Source organism: Triturus cristatus, chromosome 3_1 (assembly GCF_964204655.1).
Source record: "Triturus cristatus chromosome 3_1, aTriCri1.1, whole genome shotgun sequence".
Lineage (NCBI taxonomy): Eukaryota > Metazoa > Chordata > Amphibia > Caudata > Salamandridae > Triturus > Triturus cristatus.
Genome location: NC_140583.1, coordinates 202,416,486 through 202,441,727, shown reverse-complemented (window position 1 = coordinate 202,441,727; position 25,242 = coordinate 202,416,486). Strand labels below are relative to the sequence as shown.

The 25,242-nt window shown below is 44.2% G+C and overlaps 1 protein-coding gene across 1 annotated transcript in view; it reads left to right on the top strand.

Moving 5' to 3' along the window:
- KIF3A (kinesin family member 3A) overlaps positions 1-25,242 on the top strand; it is a 329,541-nt gene that overhangs the window by 173,018 nt on the left and 131,281 nt on the right. The window contains exon 10 of the mRNA XM_085643646.1: positions 10,936-11,092. Within this exon, the coding sequence (XP_085499772.1) occupies positions 10,936-11,092 (157 nt within the window). The remainder of the gene's footprint in view (positions 1-10,935; positions 11,093-25,242) is intronic.

Sequence of the window (25,242 nt, the reverse complement as noted above, 5' to 3'; positions counted from 1 at the left end):
GGGAACTGACGTCATCACGCCGACTTTGCCCTCTTATAGCTCCAGTGACGTCACGCAGAGCCGCGTGCGGAGCTATGGCATTGTGACGACCTCGTCTGCGAGGAGAGCTACGAAAAAGTTCCGAAGAATGCTGGCCCAGGGGATATTCATAAGGTAAGGAATCCACAGGCAGATGTATCCATCAGAAACCCATTTTATCAAGGAGTATGTGGCTTCTTCTTGTGTATTGGCTCAAGGATTCCCTGAAGTTGGTAATTTGATAGAGCCCATGGTCTCAGAAAACAGAAGCTACAAAGGTGAGATACATTTGCTGTTTCTCCAGACAGGGTGAAAATGGATCTGATCAAATAGAAAATCACTGAGTTGTGTTAGGATAAAAAAAAAAAATTGAAGCTAAAATTTCTGTTCCTTAAATTTTTTTTGTTAGAGTGGGTCTTTTTACCTACAATACATATTTTGTCCACTTTGAACGGTTGGTTTAAAGGACAGGATAAAAGTTTTAAAATCTAGTAGTATTTCTGGTGGTGGTGTTTAACCTCGCTCTCTGTTGAAAAAAAAGTGGATTAGCTACACGTTGCCTGATTGCTGCAAGGAGCTTGGTACTTGAACCTAGGTATTCTTTACAGCATCTTACTAAGTAATCAAATTAATCTGCTACAGAGTAAAGTGTCTGCATTAAAACTTCATCCCACCTCATATCTTTTTTTAAATGTATCCAGGCACACACTTAACTTGATAACACAACAGTCTGTTTCAGTTTTTGTATTTTTTTGATGGGTTGGCCGGCAGAGAGCAAATATAATACAAAGTAAAAACAACGTTTTCTTAAAAAGGACACATCAGTATGCCAAGATGCGGAAAAAAATACTTAAAAGCAGACCACTCGTTCTCTGCTCAGTAGCTAAGAGTAAATCTACACAATTGATTAGAACTAATGTGTAGCTTTTCCTTTTTAAACCTAGTGCTCCTCAGTACTGTAGGTAACATTTAGTGATAGTGACAACACATGGTTGAATAGTACTTGGCCTTTACCTGAAAAGTGCCTTTTTAATGCATGGTTTCCTCACATTCAAATTGGCGTTTTCTTTTGCATTATCCACTTTCAGCTTGTCCCATTGTGGTGCTGCTTGTTCTTCAGCACTTGCTTAAGTAGCCAACATTATCCATTTGACTTCATGGATGCCTTGAACAATGATACAAATTAACACACTTTTAATATGTGATCAAGTTTGTGTGAAATGTGCCTTATTTGAAAAGCTTAACTAATTAATTGCCTTCTTGTCTGTAATACATGGTACCTGGGTAGGGTAAACTGCCCGTTGAATCCACACTATCAAACAGGTAATGCAAAATGGTTGGCAACAGTCTGTAATTGTATAGCCCTTGTATAGCACTTGATCTTAGTAGAAGGCTCATGTTAACTATTTTAGCAGATATATAAAGAGAAAGTTATATGCTCAGAAAGGTTCTAGAAGGACAATCATTTTAATGTAGTAATCACTCTTTTTGCTGAACTCAAATGTAGGGATTAAAGGCATCATAAAATATGTTTGTGTGAAAAAATGAATTTGTGAGTTTGACAAACGTATGTTCTTTGATATTTAAAGTTAGTAAAAATCAATAAAATAATCCTTCTCTTTTTTTCCTTCTCCTTTTCATGCACCTGCTGCCTTTCTACAATTTTCTTCCTTCTGCCTTTTAATGCAAGATCTAGCAGGTTGGTGAGACGTAGTTGCACCATATATAAATCAGTATCATAATTGCTCTTGCCCAAAGCTTTGCTTGTTCTCTTGATTACTGCTGTTTCCACAGATTTCTGACAGCTGGATTTCACTGAACCTGTATGGAGTGGGATAACTATGTGTTATAAGCATTTCTGTTAGGAATGCTGTTACCAAATGAGGGGCCTATTCACAAACATAAACGTACTTATGAGTAACTTTACACGTGAAAGTTTACATTTTTGAGTAACTTTACTGCTTTTGACTATCCACTATTTACAAAAGGTAAGTGTAGACTTGCATGTCCTCTCCCCTGAAACAGGGAGAGGAGTCAGTAAAAGCCTCATATATGACCATAAATTTACTTCTAGTAGTGACTTTTTGCACTCTTGGCGGGACCGTCACTTCCAGGTCGTAGACCTCCCAATGGTAAAGAATAGTTAATTTTAGAAAGGTTTATTTCAGTTATTAAATGTAAATATAGTTTACATTTTCTTTCTGTTAAATATTAATGTAAAATAATTATTTTTTATGTATTTAGCTTAAAAGTAGGCAAATCAAAAATATACCATAATATGCGTAACTTAATTTTGAATAAAATATTTCATTGTTAATGTAAGTATATTCAATTTAAATTATTTTTCAAAGATGTATTTAAAAAACTCAAACTGTTATTTATTAAGAGTTGCCAAATGTTATGTATAGAATTAATTTTAGTTGAATATTTTGGAAATAACCTTGCATTTATTTTAAAATGGAGAAATAATATATATAAAAAATATTTAAAATAATTTTATAAAATACTATTTTTTTCAACAAGCACCATTTATATGTATTTTTAAAATGGTATAATAGGTTAATTTAATTTACCAGTAATTGCTACTTTTACTTTAAGTCCCTGTTGCTATTATTTATTGCGGTAGTGGGTTGTAGTACCAGTGGTTAGCCATGTTTGCAGCTGGACTTAGTCCAGCTCAGAGTTGGAGTACTGTATCTCTGCGTTTGGATATTTTGGAGTGCAGTTTGTAAATAGCAATAAGCTTTCTCTTTTGTGGCTGGGTACATGTCATTCCCTATACACCCACCTAACCCTGTCTTAACACCTCCTTACTCCTCTTTAAACTTCTCCCATTTGGTTGTAAATATTCTCAAGTTTCCACCCTCTCACCCGTGTCCGACCCCATTTACTAATAAAAATTATAAAATGTAACATGTGCGGAAATGTCCACAGTCGGGACTGAGATGTCCTCGTCTGTAAGATAGGAGAGACTGAGGCATAGACCATAAGTTTGCAATAGCAATTTGTAGTATGTTAGTTGTACTGTTGTAGTACTGCTAATGCACTCCAAAATGCAGTTTGTTAATAGGCCCTCATGGTTCTTCTTACTGCATTTGATTTTTTTTAAATGTATTTTACACTAAATAGTTTTGTGTTTTAATCTTTGAGACTTCTTATCCTTTTATGACTCTGTTACTACAACCCTTTCCTTTTTTTCACCTGCTGATTTGAACCATGAAACAGATTTTCCGTAGTGGTCAGAAAAACTTGTCAAGTAGTACTTGTAACGCAACACTGAGGATATTGTTGAATGACAAATGTTGAATCTCAAGTTGTCATTCTGAAAGTTTCTTGCTCATAATGTTTTGAGTGGTCCTCAGCCACAAACTCATAAGCAAAATAAGTAGTCCTCCCAATGGTAAAAGTGCACTGTAGGGAGAATTGATCAAAGCATGTTGAAGACAGTCCTTGTTTTGTGGAAATGAGTGCCAATTGGTTATCTCATCACTTTGACCTAATTCTATCAAAGAAAGGATTGTGGGAGCCAAATTCAGTTTCTTATTTTGTGCTGTTTGATGATGATTTAACTGGACGCTGTCTAGGCTTTATTTGATTCATTTTCTAGTTTTTCAGCTCTTTATTATTTTTAAATGTTTTTCTGCACGATGTTACTTGATTTGTACATTTCGCTAAAACATGATTCTCAAAACAAAGTCCCCGCATCCTGGCTAGGGAATATCATTCACCCCATTTTCAAACAGGGAGACCGTCGCAACCCCGCTAATTATAGGCTGATATCCCTAATAGACGTTGAAGCCAAGCTTTATGCCTCCTGCATCCTAACTCAGCTACAAGATTGGATAGAAGAGACCAATATTATCCCTAAGTTTCAAACCGGGTTCAGGCAAGGAATGGGCACCATCACAAACCTGGCCTGTCTGTCACTTTTAATGGAAAAAGCACTAACTGAGGGTTCGAGACTATACGCTTGCTTTATTGATATAAGGTCAGCATTCGACCGGGTATGCAGAGAGCGCCTATGGGCAAAGTTGATAACCTGGGGATTCCCGAAACCCATGTTAAACGCCATAGCCACCCTGTATAACAGCACATGGGTAAGAGTCAAGTTAGGCAACGGTGGCAGTATTACCTCAAGGATTTTGACGTATCAAGGTTTAAAGCAAGGCTGCGTGCTGGCCCCAAGCCTCTTTAACCTTTTCCTCTCGGACGTCAGCAAAGTTTTGGTTGCAGCAGAATGTCATCCGCCGAGATTGGCCAACGATCCAATCAATTTTTTACAATATGCGGATGACATAGTAGTATTGAGCAAATCACCAATCGGTCTACAAAGAGCAATCAACAAATTAGCGGAATATTTACAACAGGAAAAGCTGGAACTAAACAAAGGTAAAACAAAGGTTGTCCGACTAGTGGAATCAAGTAAACTCAAGTTTAGATGGATGGCAAACGGAGAAACGGTAGAAGAACAACCATCATATAAATATCTGGGTATCTTAATAGAGCAAGGACTGAAACATAAAGAGCAAAAAGCAGTAATAAAAGCAAAAGCTCAGTCATTAATCTTTGCATACCGGTTACTGAAATCCAAATTGGACTGTCCCAATCACAATCATCTATTGAAGGTCATGGCCACGCAAATTTTGCCCACCTTGTCCTACGGGCTGGTTACCTGGCAAGGCAAGGAGGCTGACTTATTAAACACAATGCAGACTAAGATCTATAAAGCCGTTTTTAATCTGCCAAAATCCGCCTCTCCATCGCAGATACGGCTAGAATTTGGCCTGCAAAATCAAAACTTCCAGAGCATGAGCGGCTTTGTGAAGCTTTGTAATAAATTTCGTTCCGCAAATCAGGAGTCCTTGGACCATCTATGCTGGGAAGAAATTAGGCACCAGGCGGATAATAAAATCTTGAGTACCTGGGGAAAGCATCTGCAAAATTGCTTGATTGATCTCGATCTAGAATCATCATGGGAAACAAAGATGGATAAAGCTGGTTTAAGTAACTTAATTAACAAGGCAGCCAAAATGAAATCCTTTTTGGAAGATAATAATTCATTGGCCAAACGTAGGCATGGGTGGACAGTTATAGCTTCTTATAAATCATTAAAACCACAAGCATACCTATCCTCTCATTTCAGCGGGTTCCTAAAGAAATGCTATATGGACTATCGGATGGGCCATCACATGTCAAAAGACTTGCTCCCCTCCTGGCAACAGAGCCACCAATCAGAAAAATGCAGTTTATGCGGTTACAAAACTGAATCTCCACCTCACATTTTTTGTGTATGCCCAGCAGTATTGGATTTGAGACAACGGTATTTAAAGCAAATTTTTAATGTCCTAAAAATTCGTACTTGTAGACAAGCAGTAACAAGTTGGCTGGGAGGACCCTCCATAATCCTGGCATGCAGGGGAATCAAATTTTTGGGGGCAGTAAGGATTCGCCTGAAGCAGCTTTATCAGGAAGATTGTAACATCGGAACCCTTAAGAAAAAGCAACAAAGAAAACAAACTGTGTAAACAGATAAACACAGATTTTATAGAGAAATAATGCCCCATGCTTGAATCAAATGTTTACAATTGTATTTAACAAGTTTTATGGGTCTTTGGTGACAACGATTAGATGTTTTATGGTTGTCAACTTTTATATACTTTTATTTATACATGTGGGTATTGTGATAATTTTAACAAATTATACAATAAAACTTTGACTTGACTTGACCCGAAACATGCACCTAAGTGACTTTAATTGGTCATAAAAATGAATTATTATTCTTCTGCCAGCTGGGCAAGTGGTAAATTAAGTTTACTAAAGCCACCCCCCTCATCCTAAACCATTTATTAGATAATATAGATTGCATTCTTTGGACCTGATTAAAAAACAATTAGGCAGAGGTGTACTAAGTAGATTGCCATAAAAAGGTCAGCTCAGCAAAAACATTGTCATAGGTGGGCAAGTCATTTTTTTGTAGGCTTGTTGACCCATGTCTTATGTCTGCATAAGATCGTCTCAACTGATTCATGCTGAGTAATTTGGTGCCAATCTCCCTGACAGCGGTGAGATTGCTTCTAAGAATCAGAATATGGTGATGTTCTTGTTTAGGCTTGTTCATAGCATGCTTAACTCAAGCAGCCTGTTTCCCCATGTTGTGAGTGGGGAGAGCAGCATAAAGGCTGTGAACCTATGTGGGACTTTAAAGAGGATGGTTATAACTGGTTATGGAGAGACTGTGGAACAAACTGTGCCTGAAGGGAGCATTCCACCCCAGCAAGGTCTTGCTTGCCTGGCTGATTTATAGGACTATTAGTAAATACCGGATCTCTTGATGCCTATACAAAAGACCTTCTTAGCTTTAGGTTGCCAGTATTAAGTTGTAGCACTTTCTTGCAATTTGATGAAGCTGTCCACTATGAATGCTGTAACCAGCTCATCAAAGTTTGTTTTTGCATCTAAATCATGCTTTTTATTCATACCCTTTACCTGTTGGAAGTTGTGTTCTGTCAAAAATGGACATTGGACTCCAATACCTTCCTTGGGGGGAAAAACAACAGAGATAGATATCTGATATAGTAATATGCACATAATTTCCCATCATTGTCTTCATTTGTTACTTTAATAACATGCCGCTGTGTGCTGCGGTGTTTTGTTCTACTGTTGCAAACATGTGAAAAGTGGCAAGGAAACCATGAAGGTTATTAGAATAATATAGATTACAAAAACGTCCACTTTTTTCCATGTATAAAGACGAGTGCCTTTTTTGATTATGGATCGGAGGGGTATTTTGTAAGATTTCAGGCCCATAAAAGTCAACTTGACATTAAATGACTTGTGAATTTTCCTCCTGCAGGAGAGGGATGACATTAGACATTTGTCTCTAGAAGATATAAAATAGGTGTGATCTTGTAAATCAGTTAGAGAAGCCTCTTAATTCTGATTTATGGAATAGGAGCACTTTGCAAAATGTGGCCTTTATAATCTATGGTGCCTGCCTCCTCCCACAGAGGCAAGAAGAAGCCTGTCCAGTGGGTGGTACCTATATTCCCTACAGTCTTTGTATTGGGGCATAGTGTTGTCTGTTATGATGTGGACCTAAGCCACTAACTATTTTGGTGCTCATTTCCATGATCTATTCCATCATAAAAGTTCCTAAATTAAGTACAACGTATTTCTTCAGACAGTGCTCTTAGGTCTTCAGTAATTTTGCCAGGTCCACCTATTTGCTTTCCAGAACATTTCTATTTAGCCCTACGAGTTATAGTTCCTCTGTAGGTGCTATGGTACCAAATCACTGCTATACAAAGGTTCCAAAGTGACTGACTGTTGATAACAGCTGCCCATACCCAGGAGTTTTTTTTTTTGCAGAGCTCTTACTACTGTTGAAAAGCTTAGATTTCCCAGTGCCATTACCATATTATTAACTCTCTCCTTCAACACTGCTCTTGGAGTATGCTGGGCATGCGCACTCTTCAGAAGGAATTCATCCACATGATGACCTTCACAGATGAGGAATAACCCACTCGACCCTATGTTTAGGTAATTCCTTTCTTCGAGTGCCTTCGGAAACAAAACACACCTGCTGATAAGAAGTCTAACTTTTAGAGGACAGTCAGCATTTGACCAGCCAGCTTTTCCTTGGCAAGCACAACCAAGGCGATAGTCTGGTTCGTACTTTTTTTTAATGGATTATGGTTTTGGAAAATATAGCAGCGCTCTAGGTCAAAATATGTTTTGCTTGGGAAATTTGTTTAACAATGTTTGAATAGGTTTCTGGAAGGAAGATACATTTTATTAAGTTTGCACAGTTAGATAGATGCTTGCTTAATGCCTCCATGCTCATAGAGGTTGCTTAGCACCATCATTTTCCTGTCTTGGGCCATAATAATTTGTTTTACCCTCTTAGCAGTTATTGCAAGTTCTCGGACTGTCGTCTCTTCCAAGCTAAATATGGAGACAATTTAACTTTCGCCATTGTACTCAGGGGTGCATGTCGAGTGCAGCAAGCAAGACAGATTTCGTTTACACTAATGCAAACAGAGGATTCTGATGTGCATCTAACTTTGATATTTAGCATTACTCAGTCAGATCTATAAAGATCTAAAAAGGTAGCTTGATTTTCTGGCTGAAAATCAGCCATTGGAAACTGATTATTCATCTCCAGTGGGGTCCCAGACAGTCCTCCTTTTCCCACCAACTCATTGAGTGTCCTGGTACTTACACTTATGCAATCTACATACTTGAGTTCATTCATGTAACCTGTTTCGGAAGTTTCCCCTGTATGCAGCATATTAAATGCCTCTTTAAACTCCTGGAAGGATTTTAAGGTAGTGTCCCACATAACTACACCTACAGTAGAAATGCCAGTGGCGTCCCAACCTCGAATTCCCAATAAGGTGGACAGCCGAGGTAAAAGACCATTCTGCCACAAGGGCGTCTCTCCCTTTAATCGACCCCACCATCCCATTCTGCACATTAAGCCCTTCCACACCTCAATAACAGCAGGGGGGAGGCCTCGAAGTACCTGTGGTTTATGTAGGAGTGTATGAGGTAGCATTTCGCCCATCAGCCACTATTCTGTACGATAGGCCGGGTCACTTCTATTCCCAAACCACCAATCATTAAAGACCAAGATATGTGACGCTGCATAGTCCGACTGGATATCAGGGGTTGCTATCCCCCACAGTATGTTGACTGAAAGCAAATTTTAAGTGCAACTCTAGCAGTTTGATCATCCCAAAGAAAACTACTCAGTCCCAAGTTAATTTGGCGGAACCACAGGGGTGTGATCCGAAAGGGGTAGTTTTGCAACTGATAAAGGAGGCGAGGGAGTGACACCATCTTAAAAATTGCTGACCTCCCGAGTATCGAGAGAGGCAGACGTGCCCATGACTTCATTTCAGCCTGGGTTCGCTTCTATACCGGGTTGATATTTTTCTCCCATGATGTAGATGGGCAGGAAGATAGATATACCCCGAGATATTTAAACCCGGTTGTAGCTAGTGTTACCTCTTCTGCCAAGGTTCCCATGTCAGAGTCTCCTTGTAGGGGCCACAGTATAGATTTGAGGGTGTTCAGCTATAAGTCAGAGGTTTACCCCAAATATTTGCATTATGCGTCGCAGCCGAGGTCCCGACCGACGTGGTTTTAAGAGAAAGAAGAAAACGTAATCCGCATATAAGGAAATCCGGTCTGAAATCCCTCCCGGCCACTCGAACCCCTTAATCTGTGCATCTATTCTTACCCAGGAGGCTAGAGACTCCATGTCCAACACAAATAAGTATGGGGATAGGGGGCATCCCTGGCGAGTATCGCGTCCTATAGAGAAGGCGTCAGAGACCATACCCACCACTTTAACCAAGGCTGTGAGATCCGTTTACAGCAGCCATATGTATGAAAGAAACTGAGGCCCAATACTGAATTGCGACAGAAGGGTGAATATATATGTCCAACACAGCGAGTTAAATGCCCTGTCTATATCTGCCAGTTAATGCTGCCGGGCCTTCCAGATGGTCAACTGCTGCCACTGCATTATGAACACGCCGAATGTTATGTCAAGTAGCTCGATGGGGCATAAAACCAGCCTGGTCAGGGTGTGCCAAATCTGCCATATGTGGCAGGAGACGATTTGTGAGGGCTTTGGCCAATAATTTGGCCTCAATATTTAAAAGCGAAATGGGGCGGTATGACGCATGCTGGTAGGGGGGCCTGCCGTGCTTGAGGAATACTGCAATTTCAGCGTGTCGCCAATCAGGTGGGAGCCTGCCCTTATCAAGTGCTTCATCTACTACCGCAAGATAGTGGGCGTTAAGCTGGGACTGAAAGATCTTGTAAAATTTGCATGGGAAGCCGCTAGGGCCCGGTGCTTTGCCCATGTGCTAGTCAACCAGAGCCGCCCCCAGTTCTTCACTCGTCTGAGGAGCGTCCAGGTCTGCACGCGCTGAATCTGTGAGAGTCTTTGGGGGCAGATCGTCCAGAACGCGTTGTATTGTGGATTCTGGCAGGGCATCTATAGGGTTGTACAGCTCCGCATAATAGACTGCAAAGCTAGATGCAATTTGGACAGGGTCTGTGAGAATTTGTCAATCTACTCGGATTATAGGGCGTAGTTGGTGGGTGAAGTGCATGTTGACACAGATGATGTAAAAGAGAACTTGACTTCTCTCCCCACTGATAAATTCTGGCGCGGGAGGCCAACCACGGCTGTCTGGCCTCATTCAGCAATGTGTTAGCATACGTTTACTGTCGTTGAAGCAGTTGGCGGCGTATCTGTTTCCCAGCCTCCCCCCTACTACATTCCTCTAGATATATGAGCTATGCCTAAGCCTGGAGCAGCGCCTCCTGACCTGTCTTACGCTGGGCCATGTAGAAGGGTATATCTACTGGTGCAGTTTTTGTTTTGTAAACTGCAGACTTTATTTGGGCTATTAGAGGCTTCCACATTGATGGATAATTTTGACGGTATATTTGAAATAAACTCCTACATTTCAAGCTAAATGCACTATGAATAATATCCTAAGCACTGACAAATTTCTGTGCTTGATTTGCTCTGTATGTCGCTGAAGGAATATGCATGAAATAAATCAATAACAAGGCAGTATTTCCACTCATCTCTGAACTACTGTGGGTGCCCATAGCCTTTTTACCAATGTATTTTAACACTATAACCTTCTTCCAGTAATATTCACAACATTTTATTTGGTCTTATTTGGAATGCAGTAAATAAAGAAAATGACGTTTACATTAGCAAAGTCCAATTCAATACATTTGTTAGCTGTTAGCTGACAGAGTGTGACTCTTTAAGGTATGTTTTTTACAAGTTCGTTTTATCTCTAGCCATTTAATCTGAAATTGTGAACCAAAAGTTTTAGTCATGTTTAATTTGATTATATTCAAATCGCCCGTCTTCATAACCAGGCAAAAAGAAGGTTTCCCCGGATAAGATGGCAGAGATGCAGGCAAAGATTGACGAGGAAAGGAAAGCGCTGGAAGCTAAACTGGACATGGAGGAAGAAGAGCGAAACAAAGCCAGAGCCGAACTTGAAAGACGAGAGAAAGACCTTCTTAAGGCCCAGTTAGTATTACCATTTAGGTTTTTGGCCACACTCCTTAATATTGTTTGGAATTAGAATGTGATGCTATGTTTAATTATATTTCAGTATATTTTTTGTACTCTTGATCAGATTCATTGAATTGGACAAGTCAAGTGACTTTTCCGGGGTTCAGAGCTATTATACACTATATACAGTAAACCTGATTGAGTCTGTCTTGCAGAGCTGGCTGATTGAGTTGGAGCTACATACTGCTTGCAAAGTCCTGGTTGCAATATGCGTCAAGTATTTTTGGAACCAGTAAATAATTCTTCAAACCTACCCATGTACAATCTGACCTACCCGTTTAATATTGAGGAGGTAGGTCTCAAATTGCAACTCAGTAGCCTGCGGGGGTCAGCAGACCACCATGTCTGTGAATGCCATTCAATAAAATTAACTTTTTTAAACACAAGCCTGTTTTCATCAAAGGACACAGCACTGTTTAAAAAAGAGAAGTTTACTTTGTTTTAAAATTGTGAGAGCTGGCAGTAGCCCTGTGGATCACTACCTACTCCCAAAAACATTTTTTTTTTTTTTTTTTTGGCATTCTCAAAGGGGAAGGTGTCCCAAACGACCTCTTCCCCTTTGTGAATGGGTTACCTCCCTAACTTGGGGGTTGGTAATATTTCAGTGGTTTACAGCAGCTGTTTTGGTCCTAAACCATTGGTGTATACGGCTAAGAATCTGTATTTTGGAAGCAATACCTACAAACACACCCCTTCTAAATAACAATTACTTATTCATTTCTACAACCATGTTAGCAGTCAGAAAAGTTAATGACCCCTGTAATAGGTTTAGTATATTTACAGTCGCAATCTGAGTGTTTCCGAACACAAAAATGCTTCGTACATCTGGCCCCTGGAAACTAATCAGATCTCCAGTTGAAAAGAAAATCTAAAAACTTGGAGAGTAGAATACTTGAAACATTTTACAGACTAGCACAACAGATGCTGTGCTCACTAGCAAAAGTCCTGAGTAAAACAACAAAAAGGACTTGAGTAGGATGAGACCTATTACACATGGAGGTAATGCCCTAAGTAGGAATGCACAGAAAGACTGCCTGGGATTAAGATATGACAGGCTCCTGACAACATAGTAAACATATGGAACAGAAACTTACTGTGGTAGGTTCTGCTCAACAAGCACCATAATGGACGAAAACCTGTACTGCCCATCGCTACCAAGAATAAGCAAAAAACGTAAAGTGGGTACTTGGCTCTAGAACAGTAGGTAGACAACTACTGACAGAGCCAATTTGGCACAGAAATATTAAAACAGATAGGAAACAGAAAGGCCACCAACACAGCAGATCTGTGCCTGTACATTTTGGCAGCAAAATACACCTCAAGCTCAGCACAGAAATAAACATGCTTCTTCCAAAGACAATGAACATTGTCCAAGCATCTAAAAGTATAAAGGCTGAATAAGGATACTTGATACCTACTTTTCTGTCACCAGAACACTATAGTGTCTGTGCTAGAGCTATTATTTAACAACCTGTGTTTATGAACAGTTGTAATCATAGGCTGCTTTCAGTAAACCAACTGAAGCACCGAATGAAAAACCCAGGACTAGAAACTACTGTCCTGTCTGCATTGAGCTAGGTGTCCACCTCAAGGCTTTTTAAAAGGCGAACATATGTATTGTTCAGAGACATATGGAAATACATTAGATATGATGCTGCAAGGTAGCCTGGAGAATGAAGCAGTTCAAATAGAGTAGGGTGTATGTGAGGAATGCTGGTGAAGTCAGTACTTGTAGTTAATACTGGTGAAAACTGATTTCGAATTTAGACTGATCAAAACTTGCTTCTTGGTGAGGGAGATCAACATTAGTTTCTTGGAAGTTGGAGTCTAATGGGCAATTTGTCAAAGCACACTTCGGTTTGTTCTTGTTTTTTATATCCATGACTAGCAAGTTAGTCGTCTTCTCTTGCATTTGAATGGATCCTAGTTTGCACAGGTCTTCACTTTGTTCTACAGTGACCACAGTTTTGAATGGGCCGACAGCCCAGCATCGGTCATCGTAGAATGGATCTGATTTCAGACCTGTAAATGCTTACAAAAAGGTACTGGTGTCAAGTATGGACTGATCGCTGATTGTGAGTAGCACAAGGCTCCAAGGCAGTGCAGTCTGATGCTACCATATGTATTTATCTATTACTGGCATATGTAGAGCGGGTTACATAAAGCAAGTTGGATATAGTACGCTATCTTATAACGACACCCCTTATTTGTCATCAACTCTGCACTTCTTAAAGGTTGGGTATTGAATGTATGTTTTGAGCTTTTTGTAGAATGTTAGCAGATTGGAGACAGCTCCTATGTCCTCAGGGATTTGATTCCCTGAGAACCCTCTTATTCACGGAGGCTTGGGCCTAGCGCCCATGCTACAATACTTTCATCTCCTGGCACTTTCGTTGTTCTGTTCACAGCGCTTAGAGACCTGTCGGTATTAAGCGCTCTACAAATTCAAGTTAACATAACATAACATAACGTTCGAGGCATGTGGGCTGCTGAATTCATATCTGTGCATAGATCGCCGCCTAGTGTTGGGTCCGGATGTTTGCACGTTGTTGTCCTGGAAGAGTCTTCGAAGTATCCTTGGATAGGTGACTCCTCCCCTGGACTACAGTGCGCATGGGCATCCTCTCCATCCTCAGATTGTTTTTTTCCGCCATTGAGTTCGGATGTGCTATCTTAGCTCAAGTTAGGAAAATATTTTTTCGAGGCCAAAAGGCCTTTAGTTTGCGTCGGTACTGTTTATCGATCGGGTTTCGATACAATCCTGTTAGTTTACTGACTTTCAGCACCGACTTTTTTTTTCGCATTTACCTGTGCATCGACTACTTCGACGATGGAATCGAGGACGCCATTCAAAAGGTGTCCGGTATGCGATGCGAAGTACCCACACATCGACGTCCATCCGGTGTGCAACAAATGCCTTTCGCCGGACCACGACGAATCGACATGCATGGCCTGTGCCCGGTTCCGTTCCAAGAAGACTCTGCGGAATCGACGAGCGGCGAGACTTGAGGCGCAGCACGCGGCACCGGCCCCAACAGACATCTTCGACGAGGCCGAAGACGTCGAGGAATTAGAAGTCTTGCCCTCCAGTCCCGTTTCCGAACACGAACCCGGATCGGACGAGGTAGACGAGTCACTCTTCCACAGAGGTGAAGACGACACCGAGGTAGGAGACGACGAGGAGGCCTTAGGGGCCGAAGAAAGTAGCTCCAATGATGAACAAGGCCTACCTGTTCAAACCGTTCAAACACCAGTGCCACAGCCTATGGCTCCGGTCGAGGGATCGCCTTCGGGCCTTACCCGAGACCCATCCCGCAGTTCTTCGGCCCCGCCCTCGGGCCCGGCCTCGGACGTTCAGCGGCAGCCATTACTACATAAACAGGCTGGTTTCCCTACCACAAAACCGAAACCGAAAGCTGCTCCGGTTCCTCCGAAACCGAAACTGAAAGTGGCGCTGGTCGGATCGAGGCCTTCGACGCCAGCGCACCGCGTCGGCACCGACCGCACCAAGAGGGACTTCGGTGCCGAACTTGAAGCGGGCGACGTTGGAGTCGACAAACGGAAAAAAGCCATCGGCACCGACAAACCTGCTCGGCTACCGGCACCGACGACACCAAGGGCCGTACCGCCTGCTGTGTCTCGCATCGCTCCCTCGACGACACCTAAGCCTCAGGTATCGAAGACTTCGACGGTGATCTCTGCACCTCGACTCGATGAACCGCCGGCGCCGAAAAAATCTACGGCCGCCTCTACGAGCCTGGCCGGTGCCAAAGCCTCGAAGGCGCCCCAAGTACGACCTGGTGCGGCGCAAGGCAGCAAAACCACAGCTGTCCTCCAGGACACGTCGGGTTCCGGTTCGATCGGAGCTCCAGCAGCCTCTTCGGTGCCGGCCAACATTACCTTCGGCTTGCCTCCGTCAACAATCCCAAAAATGTTCCAACTCAGGACACGGGTCACACCTGCTGAGACGTCTCCGGCACGTATCATCGACGCCGACACTGGCAGGATGATTCTCCACGACCGAAGGATAACTTCGGAGCCGCCGTTGGACCCTTTCAGGATCCCACTAAAAAGGAAGTTGCCTGCAGAATCGGAACCTCTCCTTTATGAACCCTTCCATTCATCCTACCAGGATCCGCACCGGTTCTCCCCCACACGCTCCGATACAGATGCATTGGAGGACTACATGGATGACCAAGTCCCCTACCATGTAGACACGGACCCTGATGACCAGCAGGACCCTGATCAAACTTGGGGCGACCCAGCAGACCCCAGTGCACCTCTCGATGCACAGGACCAACAACTCTATGGGGCAAAAACATCTCCTACGGAGGATACTGCGGCGTTCAACGCTCTTATCGAACGTGCTGCAAATAACCATGGGGTACAGCTTCGCTCTGATACCATTGAAGATGACTTTCTAATGGACACCTTTGCATCCTCAGAAAGACATGTAAAGACTCTGCCAATGTTGAAGGGGGTCCTCAAAGCAGCCAAGGACATTTTCAAAGAACCCACCAGGGCACGAGTGATAAACCCCAGGATTGATAAAAAATACAGATCAGCACCTGGGGATCCTACTTGCATCAGAGGACAATTACCACTCGACTCCATCGTCGTAGCGAATGCACGCAAGAGGGCACACTCGCAAACAACAGGTGACGCTCCTCCCCCGGACAAAGAGTCCAAGGTGTTAGAAACCTCTGGCAAGCGAGTTGCCGCCCAAGCTGCCAACATATGGCGCATAGCCAACACTCAAGCGCTCCTTGCTCGCTATGATAGAGCGCACTATGACACACTGGAGCAAATATTCCAACATCTCCCTGACCAGTTCAAGGAAGGCGCAGAAATGCTCATCAGAGAAGGACAGCTACTAACGAACGCTTCCATCAAATGCGCACTAGATGCTGCAGACACGGCTGCCAGAGCCATAAACACAAGCGTCATGTTGCGACGACATGCCTGGCTACGGATCTCAGAATTCAAGCCTGAGGTACAAAACAATATACTGAACCAGCCCGTCAACCCCGACTATTTATTCGGGCCAGAGGTTGACACCACCCTCGAAAAGATAAAAAAGGACACGGACACTGCAAAGTCAATGGGCGCCCTACAAACTCAGTCCTTTCGGAGCGGCTCCATTCGTCGCCCCGGAAACAAGGGAGCAGGTAGAGGACAGGGGTCACAACAAACATATAACAAAGGCAATACACAGACCACCTATGATAAAAACACCCGAGGTGGATATCGTGGCTCCAGCACAAAGGGCAGAGGACGCGGCTACGGCAACACCAGGTCCTCCCCCAAGAACAAGCAGTGACGCCCTCTCCCTTCCTCCCGACCACATAACACCTGTCGGGGGAAGGCTACAAAGGTTCCTGTCCACGTGGAATTCCATCACCACGGACAGGTGGGTCAAAGATATTGTAAAATACGGTTACTGTCTGGAGTTAACCTCCACTCCACCCACAATACCACCAAGAAGCCGTCCTATGTCCTCAGAGCACTTAACGCTCTTACAGCAAGAAGTGCAAAGTATGCTTCTAAAAGGCGCTATAGAGGTCGTACCCATCCACGAGCAGGGTACGGGAGTGTACTCCCTCTACTTCTTAATTCCAAAAAAGGACGGGTCGCTCAGACCTATATTAGACCTGAGACCCCTGAACCAGTACATTCTTTCAGAGCACTTTCACATGCTCACTCTACAGCAAGTCCTTCCGCTTCTCAAGCAGGGAGACTTCCTAGCCACACTAGACCTCAAGGATGCGTACTTTCACATACCCATCCACCCCTCACACAAAAAATACCTCAGGTTCACTGTTCAGGGGCAGCACTATCAGTTCAAAGTCCTTCCCTTCGGCGTGACAACAGCGCCCAGGGTTTTCACGAAGTGCCTAGCTACGGTGGCGGCACGTCTACGGAGGCAGCATATACACGTCTACCCCTACCTAGACGACTGGCTCGTTCAAGCGAAGTCAGCCCAGCAATGTGCAAGCCACATGTCCCGCACCATTCACCTTCTTCACAGTCTGGGATTCTCACTAAATTATCCAAAGTCCCATCTCCAGCCCGCACACGTACAACAGTACCTAGGTGCGACTATAGACACTCTGGCGGCCACAGCTCAGCCAAATTTAGTGAGGATCAACAGCATACAACGGCTGATCTCCAAATTCAAACCCAATCACTCACTTCCAGCGCGAGTGTTTATGCAGTTGATAGGCATGATGGCCTCCTGCATCTTCATAGTCCCGCACGCGAGATTACATATGCGCCCACTTCAGGAGTGCCTAGCACGTCAGTGGAATCAGGCTCAAGGACAGTTAAAGGACCTAGTGTTGGTGAGCGGTCGGGCATACAACTCTCTGCATTGGTGGAATCCACAAAACCTTTGCAAGGGCCGACCATTCCAAGAGCCTGTCCCACAGATAGTACTGACAGCGGACGCGTCTCTCCAGGGATGGGGAGCTCATGTACTCCACTACACAGTGCAAGGACTATGGACAACACAACAAAAGAAATTGCACATCAACCTTCTGGAGTTGATGGCAATCTTCCTAGCCATGAAGGCATTCAAAGTACATCTATGCAACAAGGTCGTGTTGATCCGGACGGACAACATGACCGCAATGTACTACATACAGAAACAGGGAGGAACACACTCTCCACAGTTGTCTCATCTGGCTCAGAGCATGTGGAAGTGGGCCATTCAAAGGAACATGTTCCTCATGGCGGAACACCTCCCTGGCAAGGACAACCAGATGGCGGATCTGCTCAGCAGACACAGCCACCAGATGCACGAGTGGGAGTTACACCCATCAGTACTCCAACCGTTCTTCCAGCAGTGGGGTCATCCGGAGATAGACCTATTCGCGACAAGCGAAAACGCAAAATGCCAAAGCTTCGCCGCCAGATTCCCACATCCGCAGTCGCAGGGCAATGCGATATGGATGAACTGGTCCGGCAGATTTGCGTACGCTTTTCCCCCAGCGCCATTGATACCGCTAGTGGCCCGCAAACTCCGACAACACTCCCTGACACTCGTCCTAGTTGCTCCCACGTGGGCACGCCAGCCGTGGTACACCACCTTCCTCGAACTTTCCGTGGTGCCGCATCAAAGGCTGCGGATCAAACCCGCGCATTTGACGCAGAACCATGGAGAGGTTCAGCACCTAGATCCGCAACAGCTGAATCTGGCGATCTGGCTCCTGAAGTCCTAGAGTTTGGCTATCTCAACCTGCCACCTGACTGTATGGACATCATCAAGGAGGCCAGGAGACCCACTACCAGAGCTTGCTATGCAGCCAAATGGAAAAGGTTCGTCATTTATTGCGGTAATAATGACATCAACCCGCTGGACGCATCCATCCAAAACATCATCTGTTATCTCTTACACCTATATCGATGCAATCTGGCGTACACCTCTATACGTGTCCATTTGACCGCAATCTCAGCCTATCTGCAAACCAGGCAGCACCTCTCTCTATTCAGAGTGCCTGCCATCAAAGCATTCTTGGAAGGACTCAAACGAGTCATTCCACCAAGCCACCCACCGGCTCCAATGTGGAACCTCAACTTGGTCCTCACACGCCTGATGGGTCCACCCTTTGAACCTCTACACTCATGCGAGATTCAATTCCTTACCTGGAAAGTGGCCTTCCTTGTAGCGATCACTTCCCTAAGAAGAGTTAGTGAACTCCAGGCACTAACCGTTCAAGAGCCATTTATACAGGTTCACACCAACAGGGTCGTACTACGTACCAACCCCAAATTCATGCCCAAAGTAATATCGCAGTTCCACATGAATCAAACTATTGAACTGCCAGTTTTCTTCCAAAACCCACAAACTGTTGCAGAAAGGGCACTACATACACTAGATGTACGGAGGGCCCTCATGTACTACATCGATAGGACTAAACCCTTCAGGAAGACAAAACAACTGTTCGTTGCCTTTGCCCCACACCACAAAGGTAACGCCATCTCCAAAGCAGGGATAGCCAGATGGATAGTTAAGTGTATTCAAATCTGTTATCAAAAAGCAAAACGCACATTAACTATTCCACCACGAGCCCACTCAACACGTAAGTTGGGGGCTTCCATGGCCTTCCTAGGAAATATTCCCCTGCATGATATATGCAGAGCAGCCACATGGTCCACTACACACACATTTACAAAACACTATTGCGTAGATGTGCAGTCAAAACAGCAGGCAGCTGTAGGACAGGCTGTTCTCAAAACACTTTTTCAGACCGCTGCAGCTGGCACGGGTAGCCGCCGCCAATAGAGGGCACTGCTATGTATTCTATGCACAGATATGAATTCAGCAGCCCACATGCCTCGAACTGAATATGCTACTTACCAGTATGCATCTGTTCTTGGCATGTAGGGCTGCTGACATTCATATCGCCCTCCCTCCTCCCCGGCGCCTGTCGCAGCTGCAGCTCTCAGAATTACTGCAAGCATGGTCATCACTTTCTGTATCTACTCCATCACTGCCACAATGGCGAAAAACAATCTGAGGATGGAGAGGATGCCCATGCGCACTGTAGTCCAGGGGAGGAGTCACCTATCCAAGGATACTTCGAAGACTCTTCCAGGACAACAACGTGCAAACATCCGGACCCAACACTAGGCGGCGATCTATGCACAGATATGAATGTCAGCAGCCCTACATGCCAAGAACAGATGCATACTGGTAAGTAGCATATTCAATTCTAGTGTTAGGGTGCAAGACCAGAGAAGCTGGTTTTCGTATCATTGTCACTATTGTGCCAATATGGTACTACTCCATAAAGAACTAGTTCAAGCTCAGCCTTTCTTTGAGAAAGTTATAGCTGATTTTAAATATATTTTTTATATAAGTGCTGCAGGTGGTACTCTTGTTGAAAAGGAAGTTGGCCAGTTGTCAGATGTTCTATGGCTGTGAAGAAACCACAATCTTTGATGATGGGATAATTTGAGCTTTCATTGTCACTTTATTAAATTTATCTCAGTAGTCCGGTTGTGCTCTCGCAGTGTCTGCTTTGGCAATTAAAGCACCCCAGCTAAAAGTAATGATGATAAATGTTTTGATGGACATAGGATAATGCCCCTTTTTTCGTGGTCAACCCCACTTTGTGCTGGATTTAATTTCTGCTTTTTGGATTTCGAAAACTGGGACCCCGCTGTCCAGTGCATGTTGAAATTGGCTGTACTCCTAATTGATATATTTAACTTTCCTATAAGATCTAGTATATGCTACAAAGTGTACGCAGGGCCCGTGTGTTAAATGTCACTAGTGGACTGCAACACATGTTGTGCCACCACCAAAGTGACAGTGCAAAACATGACTGCAGGCCTACCACTACAGCCTGCCTGTGCAGTTTTAAAACTGGAATTTTTTGCCCTGTCTAAACCCCTTTTGAGAGGTTTTTTGGGGGGATACATTTTTATTCATTTTACAAAAGGAATACACCAGCCAATCCGCACCGTATTGCAATAATCCAGGATTACAATCACAATTTCTCGATACCCAACGTACAGACATTAATAAGGCAAAAATGAGATGGAAACAGTCAAACCCCTCACAGTTAAACCCCCCCCCCCCCCCCCCATTTGCCCCAGATTCTGCGGTATTTCTTGGGGCAACCACGTGCTGCATACATAACTTTCTCCTGTGTGGGGCACCAGTCCACCCCATTCCGCCAACGCCCCACACTTGGGGGTTCAGGGCATTTCCAGGAGGCCGCAATATCTCTTTTAGCTGCCACCATAGCTGTAGTAAAGAACAGTTTTTCGTTGCGTTACCCGTCCAGCCCATCAATGATGCCCAGGATTGTGTGCTTAGGGTCGTGTGGAACCCCCACCCTAGAACCTCAGAGAGTTGTTCTTCGATGCCCTTCCAAAATCCCGCCAAGAGGGCACAGGCCCAAACCATGTGGAGGAAGTCAGCAGGGTCATATCCACACCTGGTACAGGCTGAGGACGAAGTAAGCCCTGCGCGATGAAGGCATACAGGGGTGAGATATGCGGCATGCAGATAATAGAGCTGCACCAAGCGCAGCCGGTGACCGTTCTAGGGGCCATAAGGGCCTCACGCCAGTCTTTTTCCTCCAAGGAGCCCACCCAGTCCTCCCATTGGGTCTGCAGTCGGTCCAAGGAAGTCGGGGTATTGTTAATTAGTGTACGGTAAATGCGGGAAATGCCACCATTCCCCAGGTCCCCAAACAGAATCTGGGCTTCAGGCGGGCTATGATCTGGCAACCGCGTGCCTGTTGTGAGGTGTGAGCGTAGGGCTTGTCGTAGCAGGAGGTAGCGAAAGAATTGCGAGTGGTGCAGTGAGTACCTGGTTTGGAGATCTTCGAAGGAGCGCATATGATCCCCCACCCAAACGTCCCCAAGCTGCGTGATGCCTATGAGGTCCCAAGCTTCGAAGCCCGGTCATTTCCCTGAGCCAGGTCCCGTGCTACAAGGGTGGACATTGGGTCAGTGTGTGTGTCCAGTTGGTGTGTCACAATGCTGCCCGCCAGTCCAGCAACACCGAGCGCGGCACCTCCGGAAGACGGGAAGGAATCGTGGTCCCATATAGAAAGGATTGGATTCTGGCGAGGCCCAGTTCCCTAGTTCAAGCCTATAGGCCGGATCAGACCACCCCTGTTGAACCAGTCATGTATGGAAAGAAGTCGCGTTGCTAAATAGTACAGGTAAAGGTGAGTCATCCCCAAACCCCCGTCGAACTAGGGGATCCTGCAAGTACTGAGCGCCTTTTTGAGAGTTTTAAGACATTGCTAACTTGTGGTTCGGGAACCTCTGGGGGCCCACATGATATAGCATGGATATCAGTGGCCTCAATGAAATTTAGAAAAGCCACAGTGGAGGCCTCCGATTCCAATAATGATTCAATGGGGGTCCTCAGGTTCCAGTAGTGATTAAGTGGGTGTACACTGAAGTCCAAAGGTTAAGAACCACTGGTCTAAGCCATCCTTTTAAATATGAATAAGTCTTCCTTAAGTAGGCTTTAAATGCCCATAAGACATTTAAAAATAGAACGTGTAAAAATATAATGATAACCCTTGAACTGCTTCCCTCTTTCCCCCACCTAAAAAGAAGTGCTGAGGCCCTTTTTGGCTGTTTAGGTAGTTCGCATTTAGAACTCCATAACTTTACTCTAAATTGGATATCCACGCCAAATTTGCGGCGTTTTTCCCAACACACTGAAGGTTCTATAGGTACCCAATGATTGTTGATTCCCCTGGAGGGGACTGAGAAATTAGGCAAAATAAAGCTACAGTCACCATCTTCCCAGCTTTCCGGAACGTGCAGAGCGGAAGTAAAAAAAGAAAAATTAAAACATTTACCACGGTTTTGGCATTTTTCAAAGAGTTAGCCCATTTTTCCTATTTCTGTGTACTCAACCTACTTCCAGTTTGTGGTGGAAACCAGTGGGAAACCCATGGGTGATCCAGGAAAGCTACAGATTTCTGGAAAGTAGAAAATATTTCGAATTCAGCAAGGGGTCATGTGTATATCCCTCAAGGTTTTCCCAAATAAACTGTGTGGAAATGCATCTTAAAAATGAGTAGGAAAAACGATCATGTGTGACAATGTTTTTTTTTATCTGCAACTTTTTATCACAATAGCCGATGCACAAAAGAAATACACCATTACGTTTGCTAGGCCCTACTGATTGAGGGGAATACATAGGTTCTGTAATATATATAGGGTCTGTAGGTTCTCCAAGAACCCAAGGTACCATGAGACAGCAACTGAGCTGCACAATGGTTTTTCTTTGTGTACAGAGTATAAACCAATTAATATGGTGAAATATGTAGAGAGACATCAAGGAAACCTATGTATTTCTGAAATGGGCACTAGATTTGGAGTTTAGAAGCAGTGGTTATTTGTACATCTCTGTATTTGTGGGAACCTTTACTAGTATATGATTTAGGGGGTATTTAAAATCTTTCTTACACACTGGCTTACATCTGGAAGACACAAATGTAGTTAAATCAGATTGTTAATAAAAAATGTTCCATTATTCTATGCTTCCACATTTCATCCAATAAAAATGGTACCCCACTTGTATGGATAGGTCTAGTGCCTGCGGCTGGAAATGGCGGAACATGGATACATCACATTTTTCCACTCAAAACGGGCCCCTTTTTTTGTAAAGAGGATAGCTGCAGATTTTTGGGCCATAGCTCAGCCAGCACCTTCAGGAAACCTAGAAAGCTTGCACATTTTTGAAAACTAGACATCCAGAGGAATAACGGGTGGGGTGACTTGCATCGCTTTGACCATGTTTTTTCTCCCAGAATCCCTTGCAAACATCAAGGGTAGACGGTAAGGGAAGACGGTGGCAGTGTCTTCCTAATCCGCTTGGCGCCCGGCTTCAGCTGTCATTGCCCTGAGAGAGTGGTGATTTGTCACGAGAGAATTGCTTGACCTGGTTAAAACGCCGGTCCTACTTTGCATTTTGCACCCTTTTAACATTCATTTTAATGTAGCAATTTTAATGATCGGTGTGTAAGACTGTAAATTCTGCTCGTTTCACGTAGCGCTCTATTAAGTAATTTTAACCTACTTGAACTGTCCGCTGATTGCGGGGGCCTTCAGGGCTCAAACCTGGTCTGTGCTCGGTGTCACTGCCTGCCCGCCCCGTTCCGACTCGGTATTGGCTACCGTTGAGCGGAGGGCGGGGCAGGTGAGAGCCAGACACGCCTACTGACATTGACGCAGCTGAGCGGTTAGCGCTCTAGTAGCCCTGACGAGAGACTATTTAGCCAGAAGTCGGCCCGAGCGCGCAGCGGTTGCGCGCAGAGGGGCGCCCTTGACGGCGCCAAAGACTAGCCTAAGACCAGCCCGTCTGCGCCCGTCCGCGACAGGACGGGACAAGGGGCAATGGGGACACCGTCGATAATCCAACTTTTGACCACTACAACAAGGATCACATATTCCAGTGGGACGCTACGTCAGCTGGGCGTGAGCCCCATTCGGACATGTGGACTAGGAGGTAATGTGGAAGGCCCCTTCTCCTGCCGCCATTGTCAGACCCAGTTTACCATTGCCAGTCAGAACACCCATCCTCATGGCTCTAGGACGGATTTTTCCCCCTCCGGTAACACTGGTAACAATTTTGCCAGTGCTACTACAAGAAGGAAAAATCTATTGTGTAATGTAAGATCTCTACCGAAACATGCTTCTGAGATATGGGACCTAATTTCCACTAGCAATCCAGATCTATGTTTCCTCACGGAAACATGGTTAAAACCCTGCTCAACTCCAGCAATTGCATTAGCCATTCCCTTGGGTTTTAAAATTATTAGATTAGATCGACCCTCGAAAATAGGCGGAGGAATTTCTATTGTTCACAAACAAGATATTGATTGTTCTATGGTAACTGAGCTATCCACACCGGAAATTGAACTATTAATATTTAAAATCACTCCCTCTGAAAAAAACACAGCCACTCAGATGGGTGCCTTAGTATATCGCCCCCCGGGCTCATGTGCAAACTTTTCTAACGTTCTACTTGAGTCTTTGGCTCCATATATCAGCAATGATAAAGATTTTATTTTACTTGGAGATTTTAACATTCACAGTGAACTAATAAATTGTAAAGAAGCCCAGTCGGTTTTACAGGACCTTTTGCTTCTGGGGTTATCACAGGTTAACTCTGGGCCCACACACCGGGCAGGACACACATTAGACCTTATATTAGCAAACCATCCTTTAGTCTCATGTCTACCGCCTATTCGAACCAGCTGGTCTGATCATTTTGTTATCGAATTTCATACCTTTCAACATAAATATATTGGTCATGAATCAGTTTCTCTTCCCTGCAAACGACGTCCTTGGTATAAGGTTAATGAACAGACTTTTAAAGATAATTTTATTAACCCCTCCTACTCTGCCTCAGAGGGAATTGATGGTGCCTTAAGGGAATTTGATTTAGCCACTAGGCGAACGATAGACATCATCGCTCCATTGAGACAATTTAAACCACGCCCTGCCAACAAACAAGAGATCTGGTTTTCTGATGAGCTTCGAATTTTAAAACAGAACTCTAGGAAGCTGGAAAAAAGATGGAGAACCTCACATCAGGAGAAGGATAGAAAGCAATACTG